The following is a 26,062-nucleotide window of genomic DNA, read 5'->3' on the forward strand; positions in this document are numbered from 1 at the left end:
AGCAGGCTGGGTAGTGAGGGCGGGAGGAGGCGGCGGCCATGTTTACTGCTGGCAGAGCTCTGCTGTACTGTGGTATATACAGTATACACAGTGAAGAAATTCAATATTAGTCCTTTATGGCCTCCAGCAAAGTATGGCAAGGCTGTTTTTTTTAGTACATTTTTCTGCCTGAATAATTCATTAAAAAAAAAATATAAAAACAAATAGTTTTTAGTATATTGTTTACATTTTTTTTGTGTCTGAGGCGAGTTTCCTCCGTTTTTTTCAAGTATAAACGACCGAAGCCAAAACCAGTCACTTCTTCATCCATGTGGGGGGAAAAACGTGAGGTAAAAACGTCCCGGAGCCGAAGAGCGAGAATTCACAGCATTTCCTGTGGATGGTGGGCTGTGTTCACACTGTGCAGTTATCAGGGCTGCTTGCAGAGGCTCCGCTCCTGAAAACACCAGAAAAAGTGCTGAGAAAACTCTGAAAAGTCTCAATTATTTCTACTGTGAAATAAGGAAAAAACTGTGCCAAAAACTCCTCAAAAAAAGGAGCCATTCCTGACAGGATTTCCACTCTTCTCCTGTGACCGACGTTCACACAGCGGCTTATAGACCCCGGCGCAGCTGAGTCCTGTCAGAGGACGACACTTCTGCCCCTCGTGGATTTCTCCAGAATCTCTAATGATTTCTTGTGCTGTAAATTAGGAAGAAAGTTTTTGCAATTTTACCTTGAGAAACATTTTTCTGCTATTCTTCCACAGTTGCTGACAGATCGGTGACCTCCGACCATCTTTGCTTTGGAGAGACTCTGCCTCCCTCACACTCTCTCTATACAGTCTGCGGCTTCGCAGACCGCTCTCCCTCCGGCGGTTTTACATTAGTACCACTTACTTTTTCAGCCTATTATTTACCCATGTTTTGCAGCCAGAGAAACAGGACATTTAATCCTCACCTAAGATCACCTTCCAAACAACCATGTTTGATCGGAGGTGGCATAAATCTTCACGCCTTTTTTAGCCAGGGGTCGCAGAACCGTCCCTGAAAAATCAGCTGGTTGGCTAATTCCTGATGGCAATTTTTAGCAAAGTCATTTGTTTGTTCCGATTTGGCCCAAATTTTCCGAAATGATCCAAACAACTTTTGATACAGAAAGCTCCCTGGGTGAACGTAGAGGGTTGTAGCTTCCAAAATGAGGTAACTTCATAGGGATTTTTAATATTTTTACACTTCTGATAATCCCAGAACGATGGAAAGATGCCTTAAATGTTATCTGGTGCCCCCTTCTATTCTGAGTCCTGAGTCTCCCAGAAAGCAGAAAACCGCAGCTGGGCTTTGGGATTCTGTACTGTGGAGCGATAAGATAACGCTGGAACTTATTGGGCTTATACATCAGTGGAGGAGGAAGAAAGAAGCATCTGCTGAAATTAACAACCTGCCTACAGTGAAGCACGACGGGGGCTCGCTGATGTCTACAGTGAAGCACAGCGGGAGCTCGCTGATGTCTGCAGTAAAGCACGGCGGGGCCTCGGTGATGAGTGCAGTGAAGCACGGCAGGGGCTCGGTGATGTCTACAGTGGAGCATGGTGGGGGCTCGGGGATGTCTACAGTGGAGCACTGCGGGGGCTCAGTGATTTCTACAGTGAAGCACGGCGGGGCCTCGGTGATGAGTGCAGTGAAGCAGAGCGGGGGCTTGCTGATATCTACAGTGAAGCACAGCGGGGGCTCAGTGATGTCTACAGTGAAGCACGGCGGGGCCTCGGTGATGAGTACAGTGAAGCACGGCTGGGGCTCGGTGATGTCTACAGTGGACCACGGCAGGGGCTCGCTGATGTCTACAGTGAAGCACAGCGGGGGTTCGCTGATGTTTACAGTAAAGAACGTCAGGGGCTCGCTGATGTCTGCAGTGAAGCACGGCGGGGGCTCCATTATGTATACAGTGGAGCACGGCGGGGGCTCGCTGATGTCTACAGTGAAGCACAGCAGGGGCTCGCTGATGTTTACAGTGAAGCACGGCAGGGGCTCGCTGATGTCTACAGTGAAGCACGGCGGGGGCTCGCTGATGTTTACAGTAAAGCACGACGGGCTCGCTGATGTCTGCAGTGGAGCACGGTAGGGGCTCGCTGATGTCTACAGTGAAGCACAGCAGGGGCACGGGGATGTCTACAGTGAAGGACTGAGGGGGCTCGGTGATGTCTACAGTGAAGCACGGCGGGGGCTTGGTGATGTCTACAGTGAAGCATGGCGGGGGCTCAGGGATGTCTACAGTGAAGCACGGCGGGGGCTTGGTGATGTCTACAGTGAAGCATGGCAGGGGCTCGGGGATGTCTACAGTGAAGCACGGCGGGGGCTGGGGGATGTCTACAGTGAAGCACGGCGGGGGCTGGGGGATGTCTACAGTGAAGCATGGCGGGGGCTCGGTGATGTCTACGGTGAAGCACGGCGGGGGCTTGGTGATGTCTACAGTGAAGCACGGCGGGGGCTGAGGGATGTCTACAGTGAAGCACGGCGGGGGCTTGGTGATGTCTACAGTGAAGCACGGCAGGGGCTCGGGGATGTCTACAGTGAAGCACGGCGGGGGCTCGGGGATGTCTACAGTGAAGCACGGCGGGGGCTGGGGGATGTCTACAGTGAAGCACGGCGGGGGCTGGGGGATGTCTACAGTGAAACACGGCGGGGGCTGGGGGATGTCTACAGTGAAACACGGCGGGGGCTGGGGGATGTCTACTGTGAAGCACAGCGGGGGCTCGGTGATGCGTACAGTGAAGCACGGCAGGGGCTCGGGGATGTCTACAGTGAAGCATGACAGGGGCTCGGTGATATCTACAGTGAAGCATGGCTGGGGTTCGGTGATATCTGCTGTGAAGCATGGGGGGGGCTTGGTGATGTCTGCTGTGAAGCATGGCGGGGGTTCGGTGATGTCTACAGTGAACCATGGCGGGGGCTCGGTGAAGAGTACAGTGAAGCACGGCGGGAGCTCAGTGATATCTACAGTGAAGCATGGCGGGGGTTTGGTGATGTCTACAGTGAATCACGGCGGGGGCTCAGTAATGTCTACAGTGAACCAACCTCTAGAATACTTACATATCACGTGGATACGCTCGTTAGGACAGGACACCAGGATGGAGACTTTATGGCAGAAATAGGCTTTATTACAACGCTTGCATCTTTACATTTACCATTGTGCCACAGATATAGACAATTTCCCCCAAATTCAGCCGGTGTTTAACTGTGAATATTCATAATTATTTGCCATTTATTTGTTTTACACTCCAAGTTTTAAAATAAATTTTCTTGCAAAATTCGGCTCAGAAGTCTTGAGTTTTTAGCAAGTTGTAACCGGAGAATCGGACTCTTTTTGCATAGACGTAAACGATGAATCCGAGCAATGCGACCACGGCTGCGCCCGATATCGAGATCACCAGGGTGTTCACATTCAGAGACGCCGATGCATCGTGATCTGGGGGGAAAAAATACAAATCAGAATGGGGGGTCTAATGGCGACGAACGCGGCTGTACGCCTGTAAGCATGGCTGCCACCCTACCCTGTCATCTGGGGTTAAAGGCACGGCTGTAAATATCTAACTACACCCACCCCGCGTTTTGGAGGTCACACCCCAACTGCTCTTATCTCCTGCGTCTCCGCTCCCTGCACTGCCGAATGTCCAAATGGACTCAGCTTGAATAATCTTACCAAATTGCTGGTATATGATGTGATCACAGTCGGCACCTACTGTGTATGTAGCAGGCTCGGGTCCTGAGCACGCTCCATGCACAGGCGTACGCTTCACAGGTTCATAAGTGGTTAAGTAACCGCCAACATAAGGCTCAAATGTGATTAGAAGAGCAGAGGAGCCCCTGGCCCCTTGTACTAACTCTATAAAGGGGTCCCCACCCAGAATGTGTGCCCATTAGCCCCTCATTCACCAGGGGCCGGCTTCTGCTTCTACCTCTGCACCTCCCTTATGTTTCTGGTTCTCACCTCCATCACTGGGCGATTGTCTCTTCATCCGGAGCGGACCCTGCGAGATGAAGTGCTGCTGAGACTCTGCGGTCACTGACCTCCGGTGTCTGTTGGCGCCTCCCAGGGATTTAGTGATGCAGCCTTGGCTGCAGCGAGTACCTGACTCTCCGAGTTTACATAAAATAACCGTGCAACTTATATAAACCTAAGGATTCAATAACAGAAAAGGAACACAAATTAATGCTGACATTGACACAGATGAATCCCGGCTGTCTGCACCCATGCACCCGACCATGCAGCCGGGGAGGCGGTCACGTGTGTAAATCACCAGTCGCTGCCCACAGTCCTGGATTTGTCCAAACTGTCCTTACAGTGACTTGTGAAAGTATTCACCCCCCTTGGCTTTTTATCTATTTTGTTACAGCCTGTGTGTAAATATTTTTCTAATCCAATGTGTGTGATGCATCAGCACTAAATAATCTAAGTTGGTGAAGTGAGAAAAATATAGGCAAAAATTAAATGTATAGGATCAAATAACTAAAAATTGGCATGTGCATATGTATTCACCCCTTTTGCTATGAAGGCCCTAAAAATTTCTGGTGCAAGCAATTCCCTTCATAAGTCCCCATGCTTAGTGACAGGACGTCCACCTGGGTGCAATCTAATGTCACGTGTTTCAGTATATACACTTTACCTTGTCTGAAAGGCCACAGAGGCTGCAACACCATTAACAAGAGGCATCACTGACCAAACACCATGAAGACCAAGAAGATTTCCAAACACCACGAAGACCAAGGAGATCTCCAAACACCACCATTAAGACCGAGGAGATCTTCAAACAACAGCATGAAGACCAAGGAGATCTCCAAACAACACCATGAAGACCAAGGAGATCTCCAAACAACACCATGAAGAACAAGGAGACCTCCAAACACCACCATGAAGACCAAAGAGATCTCCAAACAACACCATGAAGAACAAGGAGACCTCCAAACACCACCATGAAGACCAAAGAGATCTCCAAACAACACCATGAAGACCAAGGAAATCTCCAAACAACACCATGAAGACCAAGGAGATCTTCAGACAACACCATGAAGACCAAGGAGATCTCCAAACAACACTATGAAGACCAAGGAGATATCCAAACAACACCATGAAGACCAAGGAGATCTTCAGACAACACAATGAAGACCAAGGAGATCTTCAGACAACACCATGAAGACTAAGAAGATCTGCAAACACCACTATGAAGACCAAGGAGTTATCCAAACAACACCATGAAGACCAAGGAGATCTCAGGACAAAGGTGTTAAGAAGTACAAGTCAGGGTTGGGTTATAAGAAAATATCCCAATCTCTGATGATCCCCCAGAGCACCATCAAATCCATAATCACCAAATGGAAAGAACATGGTACCATAACAAACTTGCCAAGAGAGGGCGCCCACCAAAACTCTCAGCCTGGTCAAGGTGGGCATTAATCATAGAAACAGAACAGAGACCAAAGGTATGCCTGATGGAGCTGCAGAGTTCCCAAGCAGAGACGGGAGTATCTGTCCATACGACCACAATAAGCCGTACACTCCATAGCAGTGGCCTTTATGGAAGAGTGGACAGAGCAAAGCATTTACTTACACACAAAAATTGTAAGGCTCATTTTGGAGTTTACAACAAACATGTGGGAGACTCCCCAAATGTATGGAGGAAGGTGCGGTCAGATGAGACCAAAATTGAACTTTTTGGCCACTAAGGTAAACGCTATGTCTGGCGCCTAACCAACACAGCTTATCACCACAAGAACACCATCCCCACAGTGAAACATGGTGGTGGCAACATCATGCTGTGGGGATGTTTTTCGTCAGCAGGAACAGTGAAAATGGTCCGAGTCGAGGAGAAGATGGATGGTGCGAAATACCGGTATATTCCTGGGCAAAACCAGTTTCAGTCTGTCAGTGATTTGAGACTGGGAAGGAAGTTCAACTTCCAACAAGACAATGATCCAAAGCCTACTGCTAAAGCCACACTCGAGTGGTGTAAGGGGAAATGTGTAAATGTTCTGGAGCGGCCGAGTCACAGCCCAGACCTTAATCCAATAGAGAATCTATGGTCAGACGTGAAGATCGCTGTTCACCAGAGGAAACATCTAACCTGAAGGAGCTGGAGCAGATTTGCCTTGAGGAATAGGAAAATCCCAGTGGCCAGATGTGGAAAACTCATAGAGATTGACCCAAACCAACTGCAGCTGTAATTGCCGCAAAAGGAGGCTCCACAAAGTACTGACTTTAGGGGGGTAAATAGTTATGCACACTGAAGTTTTCAGTTATTTTGTCTTATTTGTTGCTTGCTTCACAATAAGAAAACCAAATGTTCACAGTTGTCGGCACGTTCTTTACATGGACGGATGCAAACCCTAAAAAAAAAAAAAAAAAAAAAAAAAAACGAAAAATGTTAAGGGCATGAATATTTTCGCAAGCCACTGTATTTTCTGGATATAATCCTGGCAAATTCAAGGCTGGGGATATCCCTCCGAAAAATGTGTCGTCCTAGATTCTGAACCAGCCGGGGGCATTCCCAGGCAGGACTGGGGTTTGGACATTGGTATGTATGTTATATAGAGAACTTGGCACTCGTGTAATAAATGAAGAAGTGATTTAATTGCAATCCACAACAAACATACGACGTTTCGGTCTCACACAGACCATGGTCAGATATACTGTGTACAAGAAAAATAGCATCGAATCAGTACAAGGAAAAATATTACAGTAAGTGGATATAAGACCTGTTAGGCTGTGTCCCCACGATCAGGAACAGCAGAATTTTGGACGCAGCCTATTTTCGTTGCGTTCTAATTACCGCACTTATGTTTTAGGTAACTATGTGGAGTTACTGCACCCTATATATTCTATAGCTGTGCTGCGGCTCGTACACCCACAGCGCCGGTGAGTTTACGCAGTTCTAATTAAAAGCACAGTGGGCATGGGATCTCTGTAAATCATCCGATGCGCTTCTACTGTACAACGCAGCGTTTTTGGACGCAACGAAAATACGCTGTGTCCAAAACGCTGCTATTCCTGATCATGGGCACGTACACTTATATAGTTATGTAGCAATCTTATAGTCAGACATTGTACTGAAGAAACATTCAATTACATTAATGTATAAGCAGAATTAAAAAAAAAAAATGCATTTAGATTAATGAATATATATATAGTATATATACATACATATATAATATCAGTGACCAATCATATATAGGATAGTAGTGAGTGCAGAACGGGAGTGGAAATAGCAACCAGTGTAACTCACAAGGGGATTAAAAAGCAAAGGATGGCGCCACCATTTCCCTGCGCTGAATACGTTGCTTTTTTCCAGCACCTTTCTGTGTCTTTTATTCCTTGAGCAATCCGGTGTGTATCCTACAAGTCTTATATGTCTCTAAGTTATTTTCTCCAGATATAACACAGTTTCATCAATCCTGTTTTTCCTTTGCTTTTTAGTCCCCTTTTTGTCACCCACTCCTGAGAACAATACTGATCGAATACTGACCAAATACTGATAGTGGGGCCGTGGCCTTATTGCCTGCCCGGCTCCCACTAGCTGTATGGAGTCTGTACGGCGGTGCAGGGAGCTTCGCTCGGAGCCGCACCGCCTCTGTCTGACTCCATTTTCCAAGCAGTTTAATGACATTTTTTAACTTGCAAAAATAAAGTCTTTGCAATTTTTTTAATCAGTCTCCAAATTTCAAAAGTAACGAGGCCTCCAAGGAGAAATGAGGTTTATTACGAAGAAAAGTTACAATGGCGAAAAAGTTTACGCAGAGTCCATTCACATTAATGGGTGGTCTGTAGAGATGAGCGAATGGCTTCAGTGGACCTTGGCCCACAGTGGCCACTTCAGGAGTCCGAGGGCCGACAGACAGGAGCTCTGCAAAACGCCTCCTACCTGCCGGCATCCGCAGCGCCTCTTCCGTAGGAGCCCCGATGTCACGCCGAGTCTACATATAAGAGGCGCCGGGGTGACGGCAGGAGGTGCGTAGAGCTCCCATCTGGCGGACATGGACTATGACGTGACCAATGGACCAGGGTCCTGTGAAGTCATTTAACCGCTGGACTGGACGGGTCCTCCAGGGTAAGAGAAGCTCGATGTGACCACCTCCATTAGTTCCCTAATAGCGTATATGGAAAAGGGTTTTGCACACCGGACTTCCCCTTTAATTTACATGAACTTACTTCACTATAGTCTCCAATAAATGCAAACGCCTCCACCGCGAATCTGTAGTCCGTCCTGTTTTCAGAATAGACCACCAGAGTGTCATCCTTTATGCATCTGCAATAGTAAGGATTAGGGTCAGCGTGCAGAACGGTGGCTTTTGGTGACTTTTAGGGGTTTTCTGCGCCCCTTCAAGAGTCGGAGCTTCCCCAATCTGATACTGATGACCCTTTCTAAGGATAGATCATCAATATTGCAGTAGTAAAGTCCTGCAGAGCCCATTTAAAGGGACTGTCCAGTGCAAACAAGTTATCACCCATGCCCATTTAAAGGGACTGTCCAGTGCAAACAAGTTATCACCCATGCCCATTTAAAGGGACTGTCCAGTGCAAACAAGTTATCACCCATGCCCATTTAAAGGGACTGTCCAGTGCAAACAAGTTATCACCCATCAACAGGCTAGGCGGTAACTTATAGATCACTGGAAGTCCTACCGCTTGGACTTGCACCGATCGGCACAACGGAGCCCTTTTATCCCAGTCTGGGGTCCCTGCTGAGGCAGATGCAAAACTTCACAGAACAAATGTACCCCTAGTCCTGTGGCATTAACCCCCCCCCCCCCCCCCCGGGGTTACCACAGCGTGGATAGCTACATCTTAAAGGGGTATTCTAAGTGTTATCATTGATGGCCTATCCTTGGGTGATCAATTCCCAGGACCCCACCATCAGCAGAATGGGGAGACGGCGGCCCCTAGACAGGACAGGATGGGAAAATGGCCCTATTAGTAGAAAGAAAAGCCAAAAAACATGAGAAACAACAGAAATGTAGTGTCAGGGCAGCAGATAAATGCATTTACCCGTTCTGTATGAGGTGGTAGAAGGTGGGATCGGTGGGGTTGTCGTGCGGCGTGGCTTTACAGGACTCCACAAATAACTGGACATTGGGGACTGAAGCGGAGACCTGAATCTCCATGTAGAGCAGCTCCCGCAGCGTCGCCTCCAGCGGATACTGCGTCTCCACCTCCGCAAAGCGATCGTCGGTGAAGAACTGGAACTTGTAGGTGAACTTCCCGAATCCGGCCTCCGTGAAGACGTAATCCGACTTATGGGCGCGGAATGAGGCGGAGACCCGACTCTTTTTGGGAAAGGAGCAGTTGAAGGGGATGGAGACGCCATGCAACCTGGTGATGACGCTGAGCTGGTCGCTGAAGGACGTGGCCTGGTTTTTAAAGACGATGTCGTCCTCTGTTTCCTGGATGAGAAGGTAAAAACGCGTCACGCGCTGGAAGTAACCGCACCTGCCAAGCTGAGGTGGTCGACAGGTGGCCAGAGCACAGTGCCACAGAGCCTAACTTGTATCCACACTCATTGCCCACCCGCCACACCTTGATCCCACCATCTAAGATGCCAAGGCATGAGTCTGGGGGGTGTCTTGGGGGCTTCCAGCAGGGCCTGGGAGATCTGACAACTCCTCCAGGAGCTCTCACCTTTTTTTGGGCCCACCTGGTACCTCTCACAGTTGGACGGGGCTTTACTGAAACCCCATCCCCTTTTTGGCCTGAATTTGCTAGAACTGTATCTGAACATTTGGGACTGTTATTGCAAATTCAGGACGTCTGGCAGGTAGGACATTAAATGTGCTGTGCACATGGCAGCCCCTTATTAATAGGCCCAGGCAGGCGAGAAAGAAAAAGCTACTCCCCTCCTGGAGCGACCCTGCTCCTCCGTAATCAGTGCACGCTCCCCTGAGAAGAAGACACAGTATCTCTTCTGGCTCCAACAAACTATGAACACTGCAGACAGTCAGAAGCTGCTGATTGGTTGCATTGTATGCTGATATCAGTACAGGCTTGTGGGGACACTGCACTGACTATGGAGGAGCAGGACTGATCCGGGAGGTGACTATTCAACTTATTTTTATTTTTCTCTCCTCCCTGACCCATAAATAAAGCGACAACCCCTTTACAGCTCAGATGCCAGCAAATGGTTAATAATAACTGAAGTCACTGCTTTAAATGTAGGAATAAAGACCATAAATTCCAGGAACTGGTCCTCTGGGAATGAATTAATGGACGGACTGGTCCTCAGGGAATGAATTAATGGACGGACTGGTCCTCAGGGAATGAATTAATGGACGGACTGGTCTTTGGGGAATGATTTAATGGACGGACTGGTCCTCAGGGAATGAATTAATGGAAGGACTGGTCCTCGGGGAATGAATTAATGGATGGACTGGTCCTTGGGGAATGAATTAATGGACGGACTCGTCCTCGGAATGAATTAATGGACGGACTGGTCTTTGGGGAATGATTTAATGGACAGACTGGTCCTCAGGGAATGAATTAATGGACGGACTGGTCCTCAGGGAATGAATTAATGGACGGACTGGTCCTCAGGGAATGAATTAATGGACGGACTGGTCCTTGGGGAATGATTTAATGGACAGACTCGTCCTCGGAATGAATTAATGGACGGACTGGTCCTCAGGGAATGAATTAATGGACGGACTGGTCCTCGGGGAATGAATTAATGGACGGACTGGTCCTCAGGGAATGAATTAATGGACGGACTGGTCCTCAGGGAATGAATTAATGGACGGACTGGTCCTCAGGGAATGAATTAATGGACAGACTGGTCTTTAGGGAATGATTTAATGGACGGACTGGTCCTCAGGGAATGAATTAATGGACGGACTGGTCCTTGGGGAATGATTTAATGGACGGACTGGCCCTCAGGGAATGATTTAATGGATGGACTGGTCTTCAGGGAATGATTTAATGGACAAACTGGTCCTCAAGGAATGATTTAATGGATGGACTGGTTCTTGGGGAATGATTTAATGGACGAACTGGTCCTCAAGGAATGATTTAATGGATGGACTGGTTCTTGGGGAATGATTTAATGGACGAACTGGTCCTCGGGGAATGAATTAATGGACGGACTGGTCCTCAGGGAATGATTTAATGGACGAACTTGTCCTCAGGGAATGATTTAATGGACGAACTGGTCCTCAGGGAATGAATTAATGGACGGACTGGTCCTTAGGGAATGATTTAATGGACGAACTGGTCGTCAGGGAATGAATTAATGGACGGACTGATCCTCAGGGAATGATTTAATGAACGAACTGGTCGTCAGGGAATGAATTAATGGACAGACTGATCCTCAGGGAATGATTTAATGGATGAACTAGTCCTCAGGGAATGATTTAATGGACGGACTGGTCCTTGGGGAATGATTTAATGGACGGACTGTTCCTCAGGGAATGATTTCATGGACAGACTGGCCCTTGGGGAATGATTTCATGGACGGACTGTTCCTCAGGGAATGATTTCATGGACGTACTGGTCCTCAGGGAATGATTTAATGGACGGACTGATCCTCATGGAGTGAATCCATGGAGGCCCTGGTGCAGTAAAGTGATGCCACGGCTTCCTATGTTTGCAGGGTGTCCCGCTATAATAAGAACGTTTGTATGGCCAATCATCCGCCATTACCTCGGTTTCCGTCCCGCAGGAGTTGTAGGCGACGCTGGCGATCAGGTGCGTGCTGTTGGAGCTCACCAGACATTGCGGGTCGTTCAGGCGGAACTGGTTCTCATACAGTTCGTGATCGGACGACTTCCCCACAATTAGGGTCATGGTGTTCTCATGGCAGGTCAGCTCCATGTTATCTAGACGGGAGGATCAGAAACATGAAATAATGCAGCTGCGCGTCCTGATAGCGAGGACCATGCACGTGGCGGGTATGATCAGACAATGGCCCCGTTAAAAAATGACAGAATCGCTGTTTTCTGTCCATCTGCCCTACAGCAGGCAGATGATGGCTGTGTTACACATCCGGCACCTGCTGTCGCTCTGATCGCTGCTGATGGCACTACAATGGACTGGTTGAGGGTCCGTGCACCAGCGCACTTCGGCCACCATGTGACGCAATCGCAGCGAGCCGATGGGATGTCTTGGCCGCCGTGAACATACTGAAGTCCCTCGTCACTGCCATGTTAGTCCCCCTGAGAAGCCCAGCTCTGGCGGGAGGCCGCCATTTTCACTATATACCGTAGTACAGTAGTATCGCAGTATATAGTCCAAGCGATCACATGAACACGCGTTCAAGACCCCGAAATGGAGTCCAAAAAATAAGGTAAAATTAATCAAAAAATCTTTAAAAAAATAAAATAAAATATATATAGAAAAGCTTTAATCCCCAGATCAAAAATAAAGAAATAAAAAGACTAAACAACGTAAAGTCTGATCTATCAAAATATAAAGTAAGTGCACCCGAACGCTAAACACCGTTGCAAAAAAATGAGACCGAACACGGGGCAGAAACCAAGATGGATTCTTTTCTTTCCAAATTTCTGAAATTTTTAACCACTAATGAATAATACAAGTTCGTTATCGCTGTGATCGCGGTGACCCGCAAAATCTGATTTTCAGGTCATGTTTACGCTGTAAAAACAAAACCCACAATACAATGGCGGAGGGCGGTTTCTATTCACCATTTCACCACACGTTTCTCAGTATATAATATGGCAAAGTGATCGGTGCCATTCACACCTACAAAACAAGCCTCCTACAGCCATGTCAACATAAAATATAGATGGGGACTTTATGCCAGGAAGGGGACCAGGATGGGGGACATTATAAAAGGAAGGGGACCAGGATGGGGGACATTATAAAAGGAAGGGGACCAGGATGGGGGACATTATAAAAGGAAGGGGACCAGGATGGGGGACATTATAAAAGGAAGGGGACCAGGATGGGGGACATTATAACAGGAAGGGGTCCAGGATGGGGGGACATTATAAAAGGAAGGGGACCAGGATGGGGGACATTATAAAAGGAAGGGAACCAGGATGGGGGACATTATAACAGGAAGGAGCCCAGGATGGGGGACATTATACCAGGAAGGGGCCCAGGAGGAGGGACATTATATCAGGAAGGGGACCAGGATGGGGGACATTATACCAGGAAGGGGACCAGAATGTGGGACATTATACCAGGAAGGGGACCAGGATAGGGGAAATTATACCAGGAAGAGGCCCAGGATGGGGGACATTATACCAGGAAGAGGCCCAGGACGAGGGACATTATACCAAAAAGGAGCTCAGGATGGGGGACATTATACCAGGAAGTGGACCAGGATGGGGGACATTATAAAAGGAAGGGAACCAGGTTGGGGGACATTATAACAGGAAGGGGGCCAGGATGGGGGACATTATAACAGGAAGGGGCCCAGGATGGGGGACATTATAACAGGAAGGGGCCCAGGATGAGGGACATTATATCAGGAAGGGAACCAGGATGGGGGACATTATACCAGGAAGGGGACCAGAATGGGGGACATTATACCAGGAAGGGGACCAGGATAGGGGAAATTACACCAGGAAGAGGCCCAGGATGGGGGACATTATACCAGGAAGAGGCCCAGGATGGGGGACATTATACCAAAAAGGAGCTCAGGATGGGGGACATTATAACAAAAAGGAGCTCAGGATGGGGCACATTATCAAAGAAAGGAGCTCAGGATGGGGGACATTATAACAGGAAAGGGCAAGGAATGAGAGGCATTATAACAGGAAGCGACACAGGATGAGGGGCATTATGACAGGAAGGGGCATGGGATGGGGGATGACATTACGGGAAAGGGCCAGGACAGAGGACATTATCACAGGAAGGTGACAGGATGAGGACACTGTTACATGTGGGGTGAACACGTGTCTTTATAGGATTTAGATTGCTATAGGGGCTCATACGTATGACCAACATGGAGTTGGAGGCCCAGGTACACATTTTGCACTGGGGCCCATCAGACGCTAGATACGCCACTGAATGTGAAATCTGCATTATCAATATGAGAAACGACAATAAATTTGCTGAGCTGAGTCTGAACATAAATCCTCCGTGCAGAGCGAGCGTCCTCGTGTGCCGACCATCGCACCCCACAGCCGGCGTCCCCCCCGAGTGTACTCCCCCCGACTATGTCGTCATACAGTTGTCTGTAGCAGCAGAGCGTACCTAAGTGGCTGGGTCCCACCACGGCAATGACGCAGCGCATCTCGGACTGATACCTGGAGGAACAATGTCAGCAATATCACACATTACGCAGGACAATGTATATCTACAAATGCTGCAATAAAGGGGTTGTCTACGATTAGAAAAACATGGCTGTGTACTGCCAAAAGCAGCGCCAGCCCTGACTTCAGGTGGTCTGTGGTATTGCAGCTCTGCGACATTCACTTTGATGAAGCTGAGCTGCAATACCAGACACAAACAGTAGATGGGGGTGGTGCTGTTTTGAAAGAAAGTTACCATTCTACCCCTGGACAACCCCTTTAACACCGGTGTGTATGGTCCAGGCTGTATAAATGGAAATGGACATATTTGCAAGTAAAACCTTTGCACTATTAGATAGGTGACGACTCCTGGTGATCACTCATGGTCTACTGGAGGCCGCCCAGGCAACCTGCTGCACCGAGCGCTCCAAGAAATCCTGCAGATCCAGAAATGTCACAGAAGTCACTGACCCGCCGTAAGTCTCTGCTACAAAGCAGAGCGGTATATGGTCTCCCACGTTGTTTTCTGACGGAGTCCATTCTGCCACCATGCTCCTCGTAGTAGACCTGGACGAGCCGGTAAATGATTTTCTTATGCCCGGTGGACCGCTGACCAGGAAATCTGAGATACTGCAAACAAAAAAGGAACATAAAATAGCACAAAGCGATGCTGCTGGTCGTGAGCGCGGATCCTGCAGGCTCAGAGCCCATCACTTCTATGGAAATGTGCTGCAATACCACACACAACCCATAGACAGGTGTGGCGCTCTTTCTGGAAAAAGTAAACTCCGGTCTATCAAAATAATAAATGAATTAACCCGATTAGTAAAGGTAGAAATGAGAGAAAAACTGAAATTGTGTTTTTTGGTCACCACAACTCGGTGAAAAAGTGCGATCAAAATGCCATATGTACCCCACAATGGGGTCAGTAGACATGTCAGCTCACCCCACAAAAAAAAAAAAAAAAAACAAGAAAGAACAGGCTGCCAAACAGCTCCAACAACTGAAAAATTAAAAGGTTACGGAGATTGGAAAATGTCGACACAAAAAAAAAACTTTTTTTTTTCATGAATTTCCAATAATTTTTCACCGCTTAAAAAAGGGAAGGAAAAAAACGAAAGCACAAAAATAGAAAATTGCCCTCTGAGGAAGGGGTTAATGGTGTTGTGGTGCTCGGTGATGGTTGTCGGTGCAGTTGTTGGCTCTGGTCCGCCGGCACACGTCTTACCTTTCGTACGCGGCTTGTGCCGACAGGTGGAGCTGGATTGCGCTCCCTGCATTCGTCAGCAGCTTCTCCCCATGGTTTGGAGTCGGGGGCACAAACTTTGGCCTGTAATCCCCGAATGTACAGGAGGGAGCCGAGCTGGTGACTGGGAGGGAAGGACACAGGCGGTGAAGTCAAAAGTCTGACTACAAGTTTACAAAATTATGGAAATGTTCCTTCAGTTCTATCCAAACATTTCCAAATATTCATTTACATTTTTTTTTTCCTAAACTGGGAAAATGTGCATCCGTGTGCTTTATCTCGTCCTGGTCTTCAGTTCCATCGCATCCCATGCTGACTCATGAAGACCGCCCATTTTTTCAAATTGGGGTGGTCTTATCAAAATGGCTGCTTCTTGGTTGGGGTAAAATCGTGGCATTACCATGACTTAAAGGGGTTCTGCCAAGTTTGAAGCTATCCCCAATCCACTGGATAGAGGAAAAGTTCCTGATCGCTGGGGGTCCCATCAGTGGAACCCCCACTAATCCTGATAACAGGGCTGTCTGAATGGAGCACTGGCCGATTATGCTCCCATCCCCTCCTCTCCATTCATTCTTAGAGCGCTGAAGACCAGCCGAGCGCAGCGCTCCACTATCTCTGGCGATGCCACTGAGAAGGAACGGAGCAGAGGGCATGTTTGGCCTCCGTCCCACTCAAATGGGGCTCTACAGACTGGGATGGGTGGGGATCCCAGTGGTCGGAGCCTCAGTGACCTGGATGTCATCCCCTATCAAATGGATAAAGGAGAACATACCCTTTAAGTGTGACATCAATGTTCCCTATGGGAGAGATGCCTACAAGCCCATATCATGGACCCATGGACACTATGGTGCATCCCTGGAGCAGTCCCTCTATGGCACTCGGAGCTATAGTCTAAGTCTACAGAATTTTGGGGAATGTATAAAGAGCCCGTCCCACCTAAGTCATGGGACATTATTCTTACCTTCGACTAAGAACTGCAGAGAAATCTTGCTCAGGGAATTCATAGTAGGCGTTTGGTAAGATGGGTAATACGTGTCTGTTGTAACGTATGGTGATGTCAGAATGTCGGTCACACTCAAGGTCACACTCTCGGTCATAGTCTCAGGCGTAACCTCCGTCACAGTCTCAGGCGAAGTCTCGGCCACAGTCATAGTCTCAGGCGTAGCCTCCGTCACAGTCTCAGGCGAAGTCTCGGCCACAGTCATAGTCTCAGGCGTAGCCTCCGTCACAGTCTCAGGCGAAGTCTCGGCCACAGACATAGTCTCAGGCGTAGCCTCCGTCACAGTCTCAGGCGAAGTCTCGGCCACAGTCATAGTCTCAGGCGTAGCCTCCGTCACAGTCTCAGGCGAAGTCTCGGCCACAGACATAGTCTCAGGCGTAGCCTCCGTCACAGTCTCAGGCGAAGTCTCGGCCACAGTCATAGTCTCAGGCGTAGCCTCCGTCACAGTCTCAGGCGAAGTCTCGGCCACAGTCATAGTCTCAGGCGTAGCCTCCGTCACAGTCTCAGGCGAAGTCTCGGCCACAGTCATAGTCTCAGGCGTAGCCTCCGTCACAGTCTCAGGCGAAGTCTCGGCCACAGACATAGTCTCAGGCGTAGCCTCCGTCACAGTCTCAGGCGAAGTCTCGGCCACAGTCACTGTGTGCAGAGTGGACTCTTCATACGTTGAGACGTCTACACTGGGATGATCAGTAGTATAATATTCTGGGGTGACGCTGACGTCCACAGATGTGTCCCAGATTACGTCAGAAGACGTTACGTCTGTGACAGATCCTGTTGTCCATAAAGAATCTCCATAAGATGTGTAATCACTTTCGGCTGTGTAGGTGCTAGGCCAGTACCAGTAATATTTCTGGGAATCCTTGGACAGTTCTCGTTTTTTGCGATGGAAGTTGGGGTATTTGTAGACCGTCGTTCCATCCTTGTAGGTGAGGTAGATGCCGTTTTTTGGAAAGTCTTCGAGAATTAATTCCATCACGTAGGATCCAGAGCTCATCGATGATGGAACAGACACGGTGCAGCGGCTCTGGAGGAAAGATCATGTACAGGTTATACCGGAGATCAGACATTATCCTTTTGATCACCAGGGAATTTTTCATTTTTACGCGTTTATTTTCTCCTCTTTTTCCAAGAGCCATAACTTTTTTTTATGCTTCCTGACACGGCCGTATGACGGCTTGTTTTTCTGGGACAAGTTGTAGTTTTGAATGACTCCATTAACTTTACCATATACTGGGAAATGGTGAAAAAATTCCAAGTGCGATAAAATGGTGACAAAAATGCAATGCAAGTATTGTTTTTTTTTTATGGCATTCATTGTGCGGTAAAAATGGCCCGGTAACATGATTGTCCAGGCGGCTGCGATTACTGCGATACCAAACTTGCATTGTTTTTTTTTTTTTTCTAATTAACTGATTAAAAACAATTCTGAATATTTTTTAAAAAAATTTTTGCTTTGTGTCACCATTCTCCAAGACCCGTAATATTATTCTATTTCTGTCCATGTGTGAGGGATTAGGTTTTTTTGCATAGTGAGCCGTTGTTTTCATTGATTTGTGGACGCGTTTTATGTTTTTTTTTAGGGCGGTGACCAAAAATGACGCAATTTTGATGTTTAGATTTTTTTTTCTTTACATTGTTTACCTCGTTCCAAATGTGATGATACCAAATATGTTTATTCTTTACCTTTATTTTCTTTTTTATGTAAAAAAGGGGCTTGATTTTAATTTTTATTTATATTTTCAATATATTTAAGACATTTTTTTATTATTTTTTTCCATTACTTTTTAGTCTCCCTAGGGGTCTTGAACCGGCGATCGTTTGATTGTACTATACACAGTAAATCCACAGTAATGCAATATATATAAAAATCATTATTCACTGGGCTTCACAGGAGGACCAAGATGGCAGTGAAGGTGAACTTCAGCCGGCCCCTGGCTGTGACAGTAAGTAGTCATCAGTACCCCATGATTAGGTCGCAAGGGCCGACTGGAGCCGGTGCGCACATTCAACACCAATCGCTTAACTTGAAAGCCACTGTCAGAAATTGACTGCAGCATCTAAATGGTTGACAGCTGCAGCCAGAGCTCAGCTCCTGAGCCCCCTCCACATATGGAGACCCCTGCCCAGGACATTATTCATGTCCTGATGTGGGAAATGATTAAGATAATATCTGTACATAGTGTTTTGGTTACTTATTTTACAGAACTGTATACAGATAAAAGTATTAGGGCACACGCCTTAATACTTCCCATCAACTCTGACCAACTTCCCTGCCCCTGCTGCAGATAAGCCTCCCCACAGCATGACGCTGCCACCACCATGTGTGACGGTGGGGATGGTGTTTTCAGGGTGATGTGCAGTGTTAGTTTTCCGCAACACATACCATTTTGCATTTAGCCTAAAAAGTTCTCCTTTGGTCTCATCTGATCAGAGCCGCTTCTTCCACATGCCATGTAGGGGACACAGCGATCATGTGGAAGTAGGTGCTCTGGTCAGATGTGACCAAACTAGACTTGAGACTGGGGCGTAGGTTCACTTTTCAACAGGACAACGACTGGGCTCCATTGGATGACTAAGATGGCAGTGACATGGGGCCCTCAGCAGACCACCCGCTGCCATTTCAACCCATTCACACCCCTCCATAGTATCACTGATCTGATAGTGATGATCTATTCAGAGTACAGGTCAATAATCTGGAAGGGCAGGACAACTATCTCCCGATAGAGCGAGGCACTGTCACAAGGCTTGCAGCGGTGCCATATGGTTACTTGTTACACCCCTTGTCCTAAAAACCTAAAGCACCCCGAATCTATCACGTCTTTAAACTCTAGATGACTTTATAATAAGTTTTATGAGGGTCCTATAAAGTTGGGATTTCATTCGAGCTCCGGCCGGGGCAGTTATTTGTAGCGTGGTCGCGCTCCAGCCGTATGTACGGTCACCCATTGTATTGTCTTACTTCATCTACGGAAAAACTCCAGGAACATGAACTGCACTCATCATAGTAATTTCCATATCGGCACGACACAAAGTCTCCATCAGGGTCGTGTCTTAATAAATTAATGGTGGTTGCACAATTCTGAGGAATCCTAAAAAAAAAAATCCAAAAAAAAAAACATAAAAACAAAGTTGGAAAAATATTCAACATAGAACAGAAATAAAAAGTATAAAATGAATATTAGAGTGAATTTATCATTGTGGTTATGGTGGCAGTAGAACAAGGCCGCACCTTAGGATCGGTATGATGGTGGTCACGGGTGAGGAGTTAGGCGTCAGAGTGTCGGATCTGATTCCTAAATCCACAGAGGCGGTCAGCTGCCACCCGTTTACATTATAGATATTGTAGACCCAACAGCAGCTGCTTTCCCTGTGGAGACAAAGATAAAAAGATTGCATTGATTATATCCAGTGTAAGAAATAAAATAATACAGTAGGAGCATCATCTATTAGTGGGGATGGTGGTGGGGCATCGTACAGCCTTTAAGAAAAGTCTCGCTCATTGGCTGGATCTACAAATGGTCATAGGGAACCAGGTAAGGAAACGTTCCCCTGCCCCTCAGACCTGTATATAGCCATACTATCCACCGCTCTGAGCGATCCTGCCTATCTAGCCCCCCGCAGCACAGCAGAGCTGGGATCCAGTCCTTACAGGGTAGCAGGAAACGGCTGCTTGTTGTATCTGCTACAGTCAGTGGTGTCGTCCTGCCTATCTAGCCCCCAGCAGCACAGCAGAGCTGGGATCCAGTCCTTACAGGGTAGCAGGAAATGGCTGCTTGTTGTATCTGCTACAGTCAGTGGTGTCGTCCTGCCTATCTAGCCCCCAGCAGCACAGCAGAGCTGGGATCCAGTCCTTACAGGGTAGCAGGAAACGGCTGCTTGTTGTATCTGCTACAGTCAGTGGTGTCGTCCTGCCTATCTAGCCCCCAGCAGCATAGCAGAGCTGGGATCCAGTCCTTACAGGGTAGCAGGAAATGGCTGCTTGTTGTATCTGCTACAGTCAGTCGTGTCTCCTGCCTATCTAGCCCCCGGCAGCACAGCAGAGCTGGGATCCAGTCCTTACAGGGTAGCAGGAAATGGCTGCTTGTTGTATCTGCTACAGTCAGTGGTGTCTCCTGCCTATCTAGCCCCCGGCAGCACAGCAGAGCTGGGATCCAGTCCTTACAGGGTAGCAGGAAATGGCTGCTTGTTGTATCTACTACAGTCAGTCGTGTCTCCTGCCTATCTAGCCCCCGGCAGCACAGCAGAGCTGGGATCCAGTCCTTACAGGGTAGCAGGAAATGGCTGCTTGTTGTATCTGCTACAGTCAGTGGTGTCTCCTGCCTATCTAGCCCTCAGCAGCACAGCAGAGCTGGGATCCAGTCCTTACAGGGTAGCAGGAAATGGCTGCTTGTTGTATCTGCTACAGTCAGTGGTGTCTCCTGCCTATCTAGCCCCCGGCAGCACAGCAGAGCTGGGATTCAGTCCTTACAGGGTAGCAGGAAACGGCTGCTTGTTGTATCTGCTACAGTCAGTGGTGTCGTTCTGCCTATCTAGCCCCCGGCAGCACAGCAGAGCTGGGATCCAGTCCTTACAGGGTAGCAGGAAATGGCTGCTTGTTGTATCTGCTACAGTCAGTGGTGTCGTCCTGCCTATCTAGCCCCCAGCAGCATAGCAGAGCTGGGATCCAGTCCTTACAGGGTAGCAGGAAATGGCTGCTTGTTGTATCTGCTACAGTCAGTGGTGTCGTCCTGCCTATCTAGCCCCCAGCAGCACAGCAGAGCTGGGATCCAGTCCTTACAGGGTAGCAGGAAATGGCTGCTTGTTGTATCTGCTACAGTCAGTGGTATCGTCCTGCCTATCTAGTCCCCAACAGCACAGCAGAGCTGGGATCCAGTCCTTACAGGGTAGCAGGAAATGGCTGCTTGTTGTATCTGCTACAGTCAGTCGTGTCTCCTGCCTATCTAGCCCCCGGCAGCACAGCAGAGCTGGGATCCAGTCCTTACAGGGTAGCAGGAAATGGCTGCATGTTGTATCTGCTACAGTCAGTGGTATCGTTCTGCCTATCTAGTCCCCAAAAGCACAGCAGAGCTGGGATCCAGTCCTTACAGGGTAGCAGGAAATGGCTGCTTGTTGTATCTGCTACAGTCAGTCGTGTCTCCTGCCTATCTAGCCCCCGGCAGCACAGCAGAGCTGGGATCCAGTCCTTACAGGGTAGCAGGAAATGGCTGCTTGTTGTATCTGCTACAGTCAGTCGTGTCTCCTGCCTATCTAGCCCCCGGCAGCACAGCAGAGCTGGGATCCAGTCCTTACAGGGTAGCAGGAAATGGCTGCTTGTTGTATCTGCTACAGTCAGTGGTGTCTCCTGCCTATCTAGCCCCCGGCAGCACAGCAGAGCTGGGATCCAGTCCTTACAGGGTAGCAGGAAATGGCTGCTTGTTGTATCTGCTACAGTCAGTGGTGTCTCCTGCCTATCTAGCCCCCGGCAGCACAGCAGAGCTGGGATCCAGTCCTTACAGGGTAGCAGGAAATGGCTGCTTGTTGTATCTGCTACAGTCAGTGGTGTCGTCCTGCCTATCTAGTCCCCAACAGCACAGCAGAGCTGGGATCCAGTCCTTACAGGGTAGCAGGAAATGGCTGCTTGTTGTATCTGCTACAGTCAGTGGTGTCTCCTGCCTATCTAGCCCCCGGCAGCACAGCAGAGCTGGGATCCAGTCCTTACAGGGTAGCAGGAAATGGCTGCTTGTTGTATCTGCTACAGTCAGTGGTGTCGTCCTGCCTATCTAGCCCCCAGCAGCATAGCAGAGCTGGGATCCAGTCCTTACAGGGTAGCAGGAAATGGCTGCTTGTTGTATCTGCTACAGTCAGTGGTGTCGTCCTGCCTATCTAGCCCTCAGCAGCACAGGAGAGCTGGGATCCAGTCCTTACAGGGTAGCAGGAAATGGCTGCTTGTTGTATCTGCTACAGTCAGTGGTGTCGTCCTGCCTATCTAGCCCCCAGCAGCACAGCAGAGCTGGGATCCAGTCCTTACAGGGTAGCAGGAAACGGCTGCTTGTTGTATCTGCTACAGTCAGTGGTGTCGTCCTGCCTATCTAGTCTCCAGCAGTACAGCAGAGCTGGGATCCAGTCCTTACAGGGTAGCAGGAAATGGCTGCTTGTTGTATCTGCTACAGTCAGTGGTGTAATCCTGCCTATCTAGTCTCCAGCAGCACAGTGATTCTGTCATTATACAATCACTTTGTAGAGAGGCAGAAAACATCAATTTATTATGACTGTTGTTGCCAGTAATGTAATCCTGCCTATCGAATTTCCAACAGAAAAGACGAGCCACGATCCAGCCATCATAACTTCACCTTGACAGTCGGTGAGTGTACATGGCATTGGGACCAAATGGCTGCCAGGAAAGAGATGTACGCCAACCACTCCCAAGAACCTTACCAGAGTTGGAAGGGTTTATCATTGTCCACACGTCTCCTTATATGTCCTTCATACTGGAACCAACGTCCCGGGCTCCAGGTCCTGTTCTCCACAGGTTCAATCCAACGATTTATTTCATAACCGCAGTCACCAGTAAAGCAGTTCCAGTACAAAGAGTCTCCGTAATTATCAATAAAAGATGTTTTATATATAAAATCAACCTGAAAAATAGCCAGAAAGAACAAAAAAGGTCAGGAGATTCCTAATAATTTGTGATGATTAGAGTTGGTGTGAATTTATTTGCATGTCCTATCCCATCGGTCACGACAATGGTCGGTGGCCTCGGCACAGGAGCGGGAGAACGGCCTCTTACCTGCCACCATCCCCGGCTCTTCTTTCGATTATCCCGCCTGCTGCGACGTCACATTTGCGTCACACCTCAACGATGACATCAACCTAATCAAAAGAGCCGGGGAGACGGCAGGTAAGAGGCCGTTCTCTCGCTCCTGTGCCGAGGCCACAGACCACGGTCGTGACCTATGGGATAGGACGTGCAAATAAACTTGCACCAACTCAACTGATAATCATTGCGATGTTCTCAATAGTTTCCTAGAAACTATTCCAATCTTATCAGGATATAGGAATCCAGTCGATTATCCTCCAATATCCGCCCACCCTTTAAGAAAACACAAGTGGACCAATTTGTGCCTGGTGTGCGGGGGAAACAGGATGCCCCAAGAACAAACTTTGCATTGAGAATTGAGAACATCCTAAGTCCCCGCTGTGGGATACCCTGTGATCACTTTATTTTTATATATTGTGGTTCATTTTTTTTAATATCTAGATATCATTATTAATTTAGAAAAAAAAAAAATTTTATATTTTTGCTATGTCTGAAGTCTGCTTGAGTGTTTTCTAATTTTACATTGTGGAATGTCTGACTATGATACTTGTTTCCTGTAAAGTCCTTGACAAGAAGGTTTACGCTGGGCCAAGGGAAATTTGTTACTAATAAGTCTATTTCGGTTTTCTGTTCAGTTGTATGTAACAATGAAGTTCTGTTCTGTCTAGCTAATAAATATGGCGAGTCTTTGTTGCCACACCAGAAGACTCTACCTGCTGACAATGCATGTCACATGTATTCTGTCTCTCTTCCTTCATCGATTGAAGTATCTTAATTTGAATCTCACTGGCAATGTGAAGACCCTTTGCTGTCTATTCCAAAGTTCTCCTTAAAACAAAGAGGGTCTCCATAACATAGAGTCTCTTCTAAAAAGAATAGACCAAGCAATGCAAACAACCCCTTTAAAAGGATAAGCCAAAAACGCCTGATAGACAGAGTCTCAGTTATGAGACCACTAATTTTTGGGATGCTACAGGAGATTCACAGGAATGAGGCCCCCAGATATTCAGTTATAACTCCCGTTAGGATGAAGCAGTCCGAACCGAAAAAAATCTGCTTCATTCCTTGACGTATATGTGATCGATTGCGTTGCATGCGATGCTGGAAGTGATCTCCGTTTTCTGCCAGACGCATTTAGCTGCGGAGCTCCATGTTCCTGAACAAGTCAGAAAACATATGGGGGGGAGAAGAGCAGCAATTTCACATTATTTCCCTTCCAATCTCCGACAGTGCGAGGACACGGGGCATCCTGCTACCGGGGAGCACGCTGCAGATTGCTTCATCCCAGCGAGCGTTATTACAGAATATTCGGGGCCTCTTTCAAATGAGTCTCCCTGTACACCGTGCGCACAATTATTAGCAAATGTGTATTTTTGACGCTTGATTATTACTATTGAACATCTCCAGTGTCCGTCAGTCCAAAAGGTGAATAAACCTGAAAAGGGAGCAGTTATCAGCTACCTGCCCCCCCCCTCCAGACCTTGTTGTTTTCTTCCAGGAAAAATATATCTTTGTACCCGTATTCACCAGTACATAGAAACATATTTCAGAGTCGTCAGTGGTTGATACCTTTTAATGGTGAACTGAGGAGACGTAACAAATAGCAGCTCCGGAGCCTCCTCCGCTCTCTTCATCAGGCACCTGCTATTTGTTAGCGTCTTCTCAGTTCACGATTTAAAGGAATTAACCACTGAGGACTCTCACATTTTAATATTTTATTGTCTTCTTCCACAGCAATCTGACCCTCCTCCAAACTCCTCCGACTCTTCCTACTTCCAGACCTACTCAAACCTGTCTGTCCTCTCCATACTCCTCCGACCCTACTCCTCAGTCATGCTCCTCCAAACTCCTCTGTTACCGCCAAACCTACACAGACCTCTGTCATCTTTATCCTTCTCCTGACTTCTATCTCCTCCAACTCCTCTGTCCACTCCAGGCCCTTCTGTCCCTTACAAACATACCCAGAAATCTCTGTCCTCTCCTAGACCTTTGTTTCTTCCAGACACTTCTGTCCCCCCTAGACTACTTTGCCCTCTTTGTCCCCTCCAGATCTTTCTGTCTTCTTTCAGACCCTTCTGCCAACTCCAGACTCCTCTGTCTCCTCTAGAACCCTCTGTCCTTCTCCAGACCCATCTCCTCTCCAAATCTACCTAGTCCTCTGTAACTACCTGGACATATCTGTTCTCTCCCAGACCTTTGTTTCCCCCAAACTCATCTGTCCCCTCCAGACTTCTCTGCCCTCTCAGTCCCCTCCAGATCTTTCTGTCTTCTTCCAGGCCTTTCTGTCAACTCCAGACTCCTCTGTCTCACCTAGAACCTTCTGTCCTTTCCCAGACACGTTTTGTTTAGACTCCTTCATTCCTGCCAAGACTCTTCTGTCCTCTGTAGACTCCCCTGTCCCCTTCCAGACTTCTGTCTCCCTCCAGACCGTTGTTGTGGCATTGTGATTCTCCATGCCAGGTCCTTCTATCACCTGACATCTTCTGTTGGGGTGAGAATTGGTAGAAGCCCTAAACTTTAGGTGGACAGCCAATCTAACCTAAAACCATGGTCTTGGCAAACTTTTCCCTAATGTGTAGGGAAATGAAAAACATTTTTTACATTACATTTCCTATAAATATCTCGTCCTACCAGCCATCCAGTCTGTGTTTTCTCAGTTGCCTTGAATGATATGGTTCCACCCTGCATGTGGGACCCGGACACGGCCATGAAGATGGCCGCGCACAGGATGAAGACCTGAAGCCCGGCCATGGCTGCTCTTCTTACCGTCAGTAGAGTGTGATACACGCAGACTTTATATACATGAA

General features: G+C 47.9%; 1 protein-coding gene across 1 annotated transcript; it reads right to left on the reverse strand.

Annotated features, from left to right (window-relative positions):
* Positions 1-3,122: 3,122 nt before the first annotated feature.
* On the reverse strand, positions 3,123-26,062 carry LOC141174197 (uncharacterized). Its single transcript, XM_073658989.1, has 13 exons — positions 25,887-26,062; positions 22,874-23,073; positions 19,689-19,826; positions 19,419-19,548; positions 16,421-17,483; positions 15,442-15,583; positions 14,685-14,843; positions 14,176-14,228; positions 11,656-11,831; positions 9,016-9,410; positions 8,179-8,275; positions 3,967-4,153; positions 3,123-3,444 (listed from the first exon to the last, which is right to left on the reverse strand). Exons 1-13 carry the CDS (start codon positions 26,004-26,006, stop codon positions 3,293-3,295), a joined length of 3,012 nt encoding a protein of 1,003 aa, XP_073515090.1. The 5' UTR covers positions 26,007-26,062; the 3' UTR covers positions 3,123-3,292.

This window comes from Phyllobates terribilis, unplaced genomic scaffold (genome assembly GCF_046119375.1).
Source record: "Phyllobates terribilis strain yellow unplaced genomic scaffold, ASM4611937v1 Scaffold_13__5_contigs__length_258822181, whole genome shotgun sequence".
Taxonomy (NCBI): Eukaryota; Metazoa; Chordata; class Amphibia; order Anura; family Dendrobatidae; genus Phyllobates; species Phyllobates terribilis.

Bases quoted from the DNA above. Each gene is read 5' to 3' on its own strand.
- LOC141174197 (XM_073658989.1), bottom strand. From the start codon at position 26,006: ATGGCCGGGCTTCAGGTCTTCATCCTGTGCGCGGCCATCTTCATGGCC. The intron at 23,074-25,886 runs GTAGGACGAGAT...GCTATTTTTCAG, and splicing joins AAACACAGACTGGATGGCTG to GTTGATTTTATATATAAAAC. The intron at 19,827-22,873 runs GTAAGGTTCTTG...TTGTCTCCACAG, and splicing joins GATAAACCCTTCCAACTCTG to GGAAAGCAGCTGCTGTTGGG.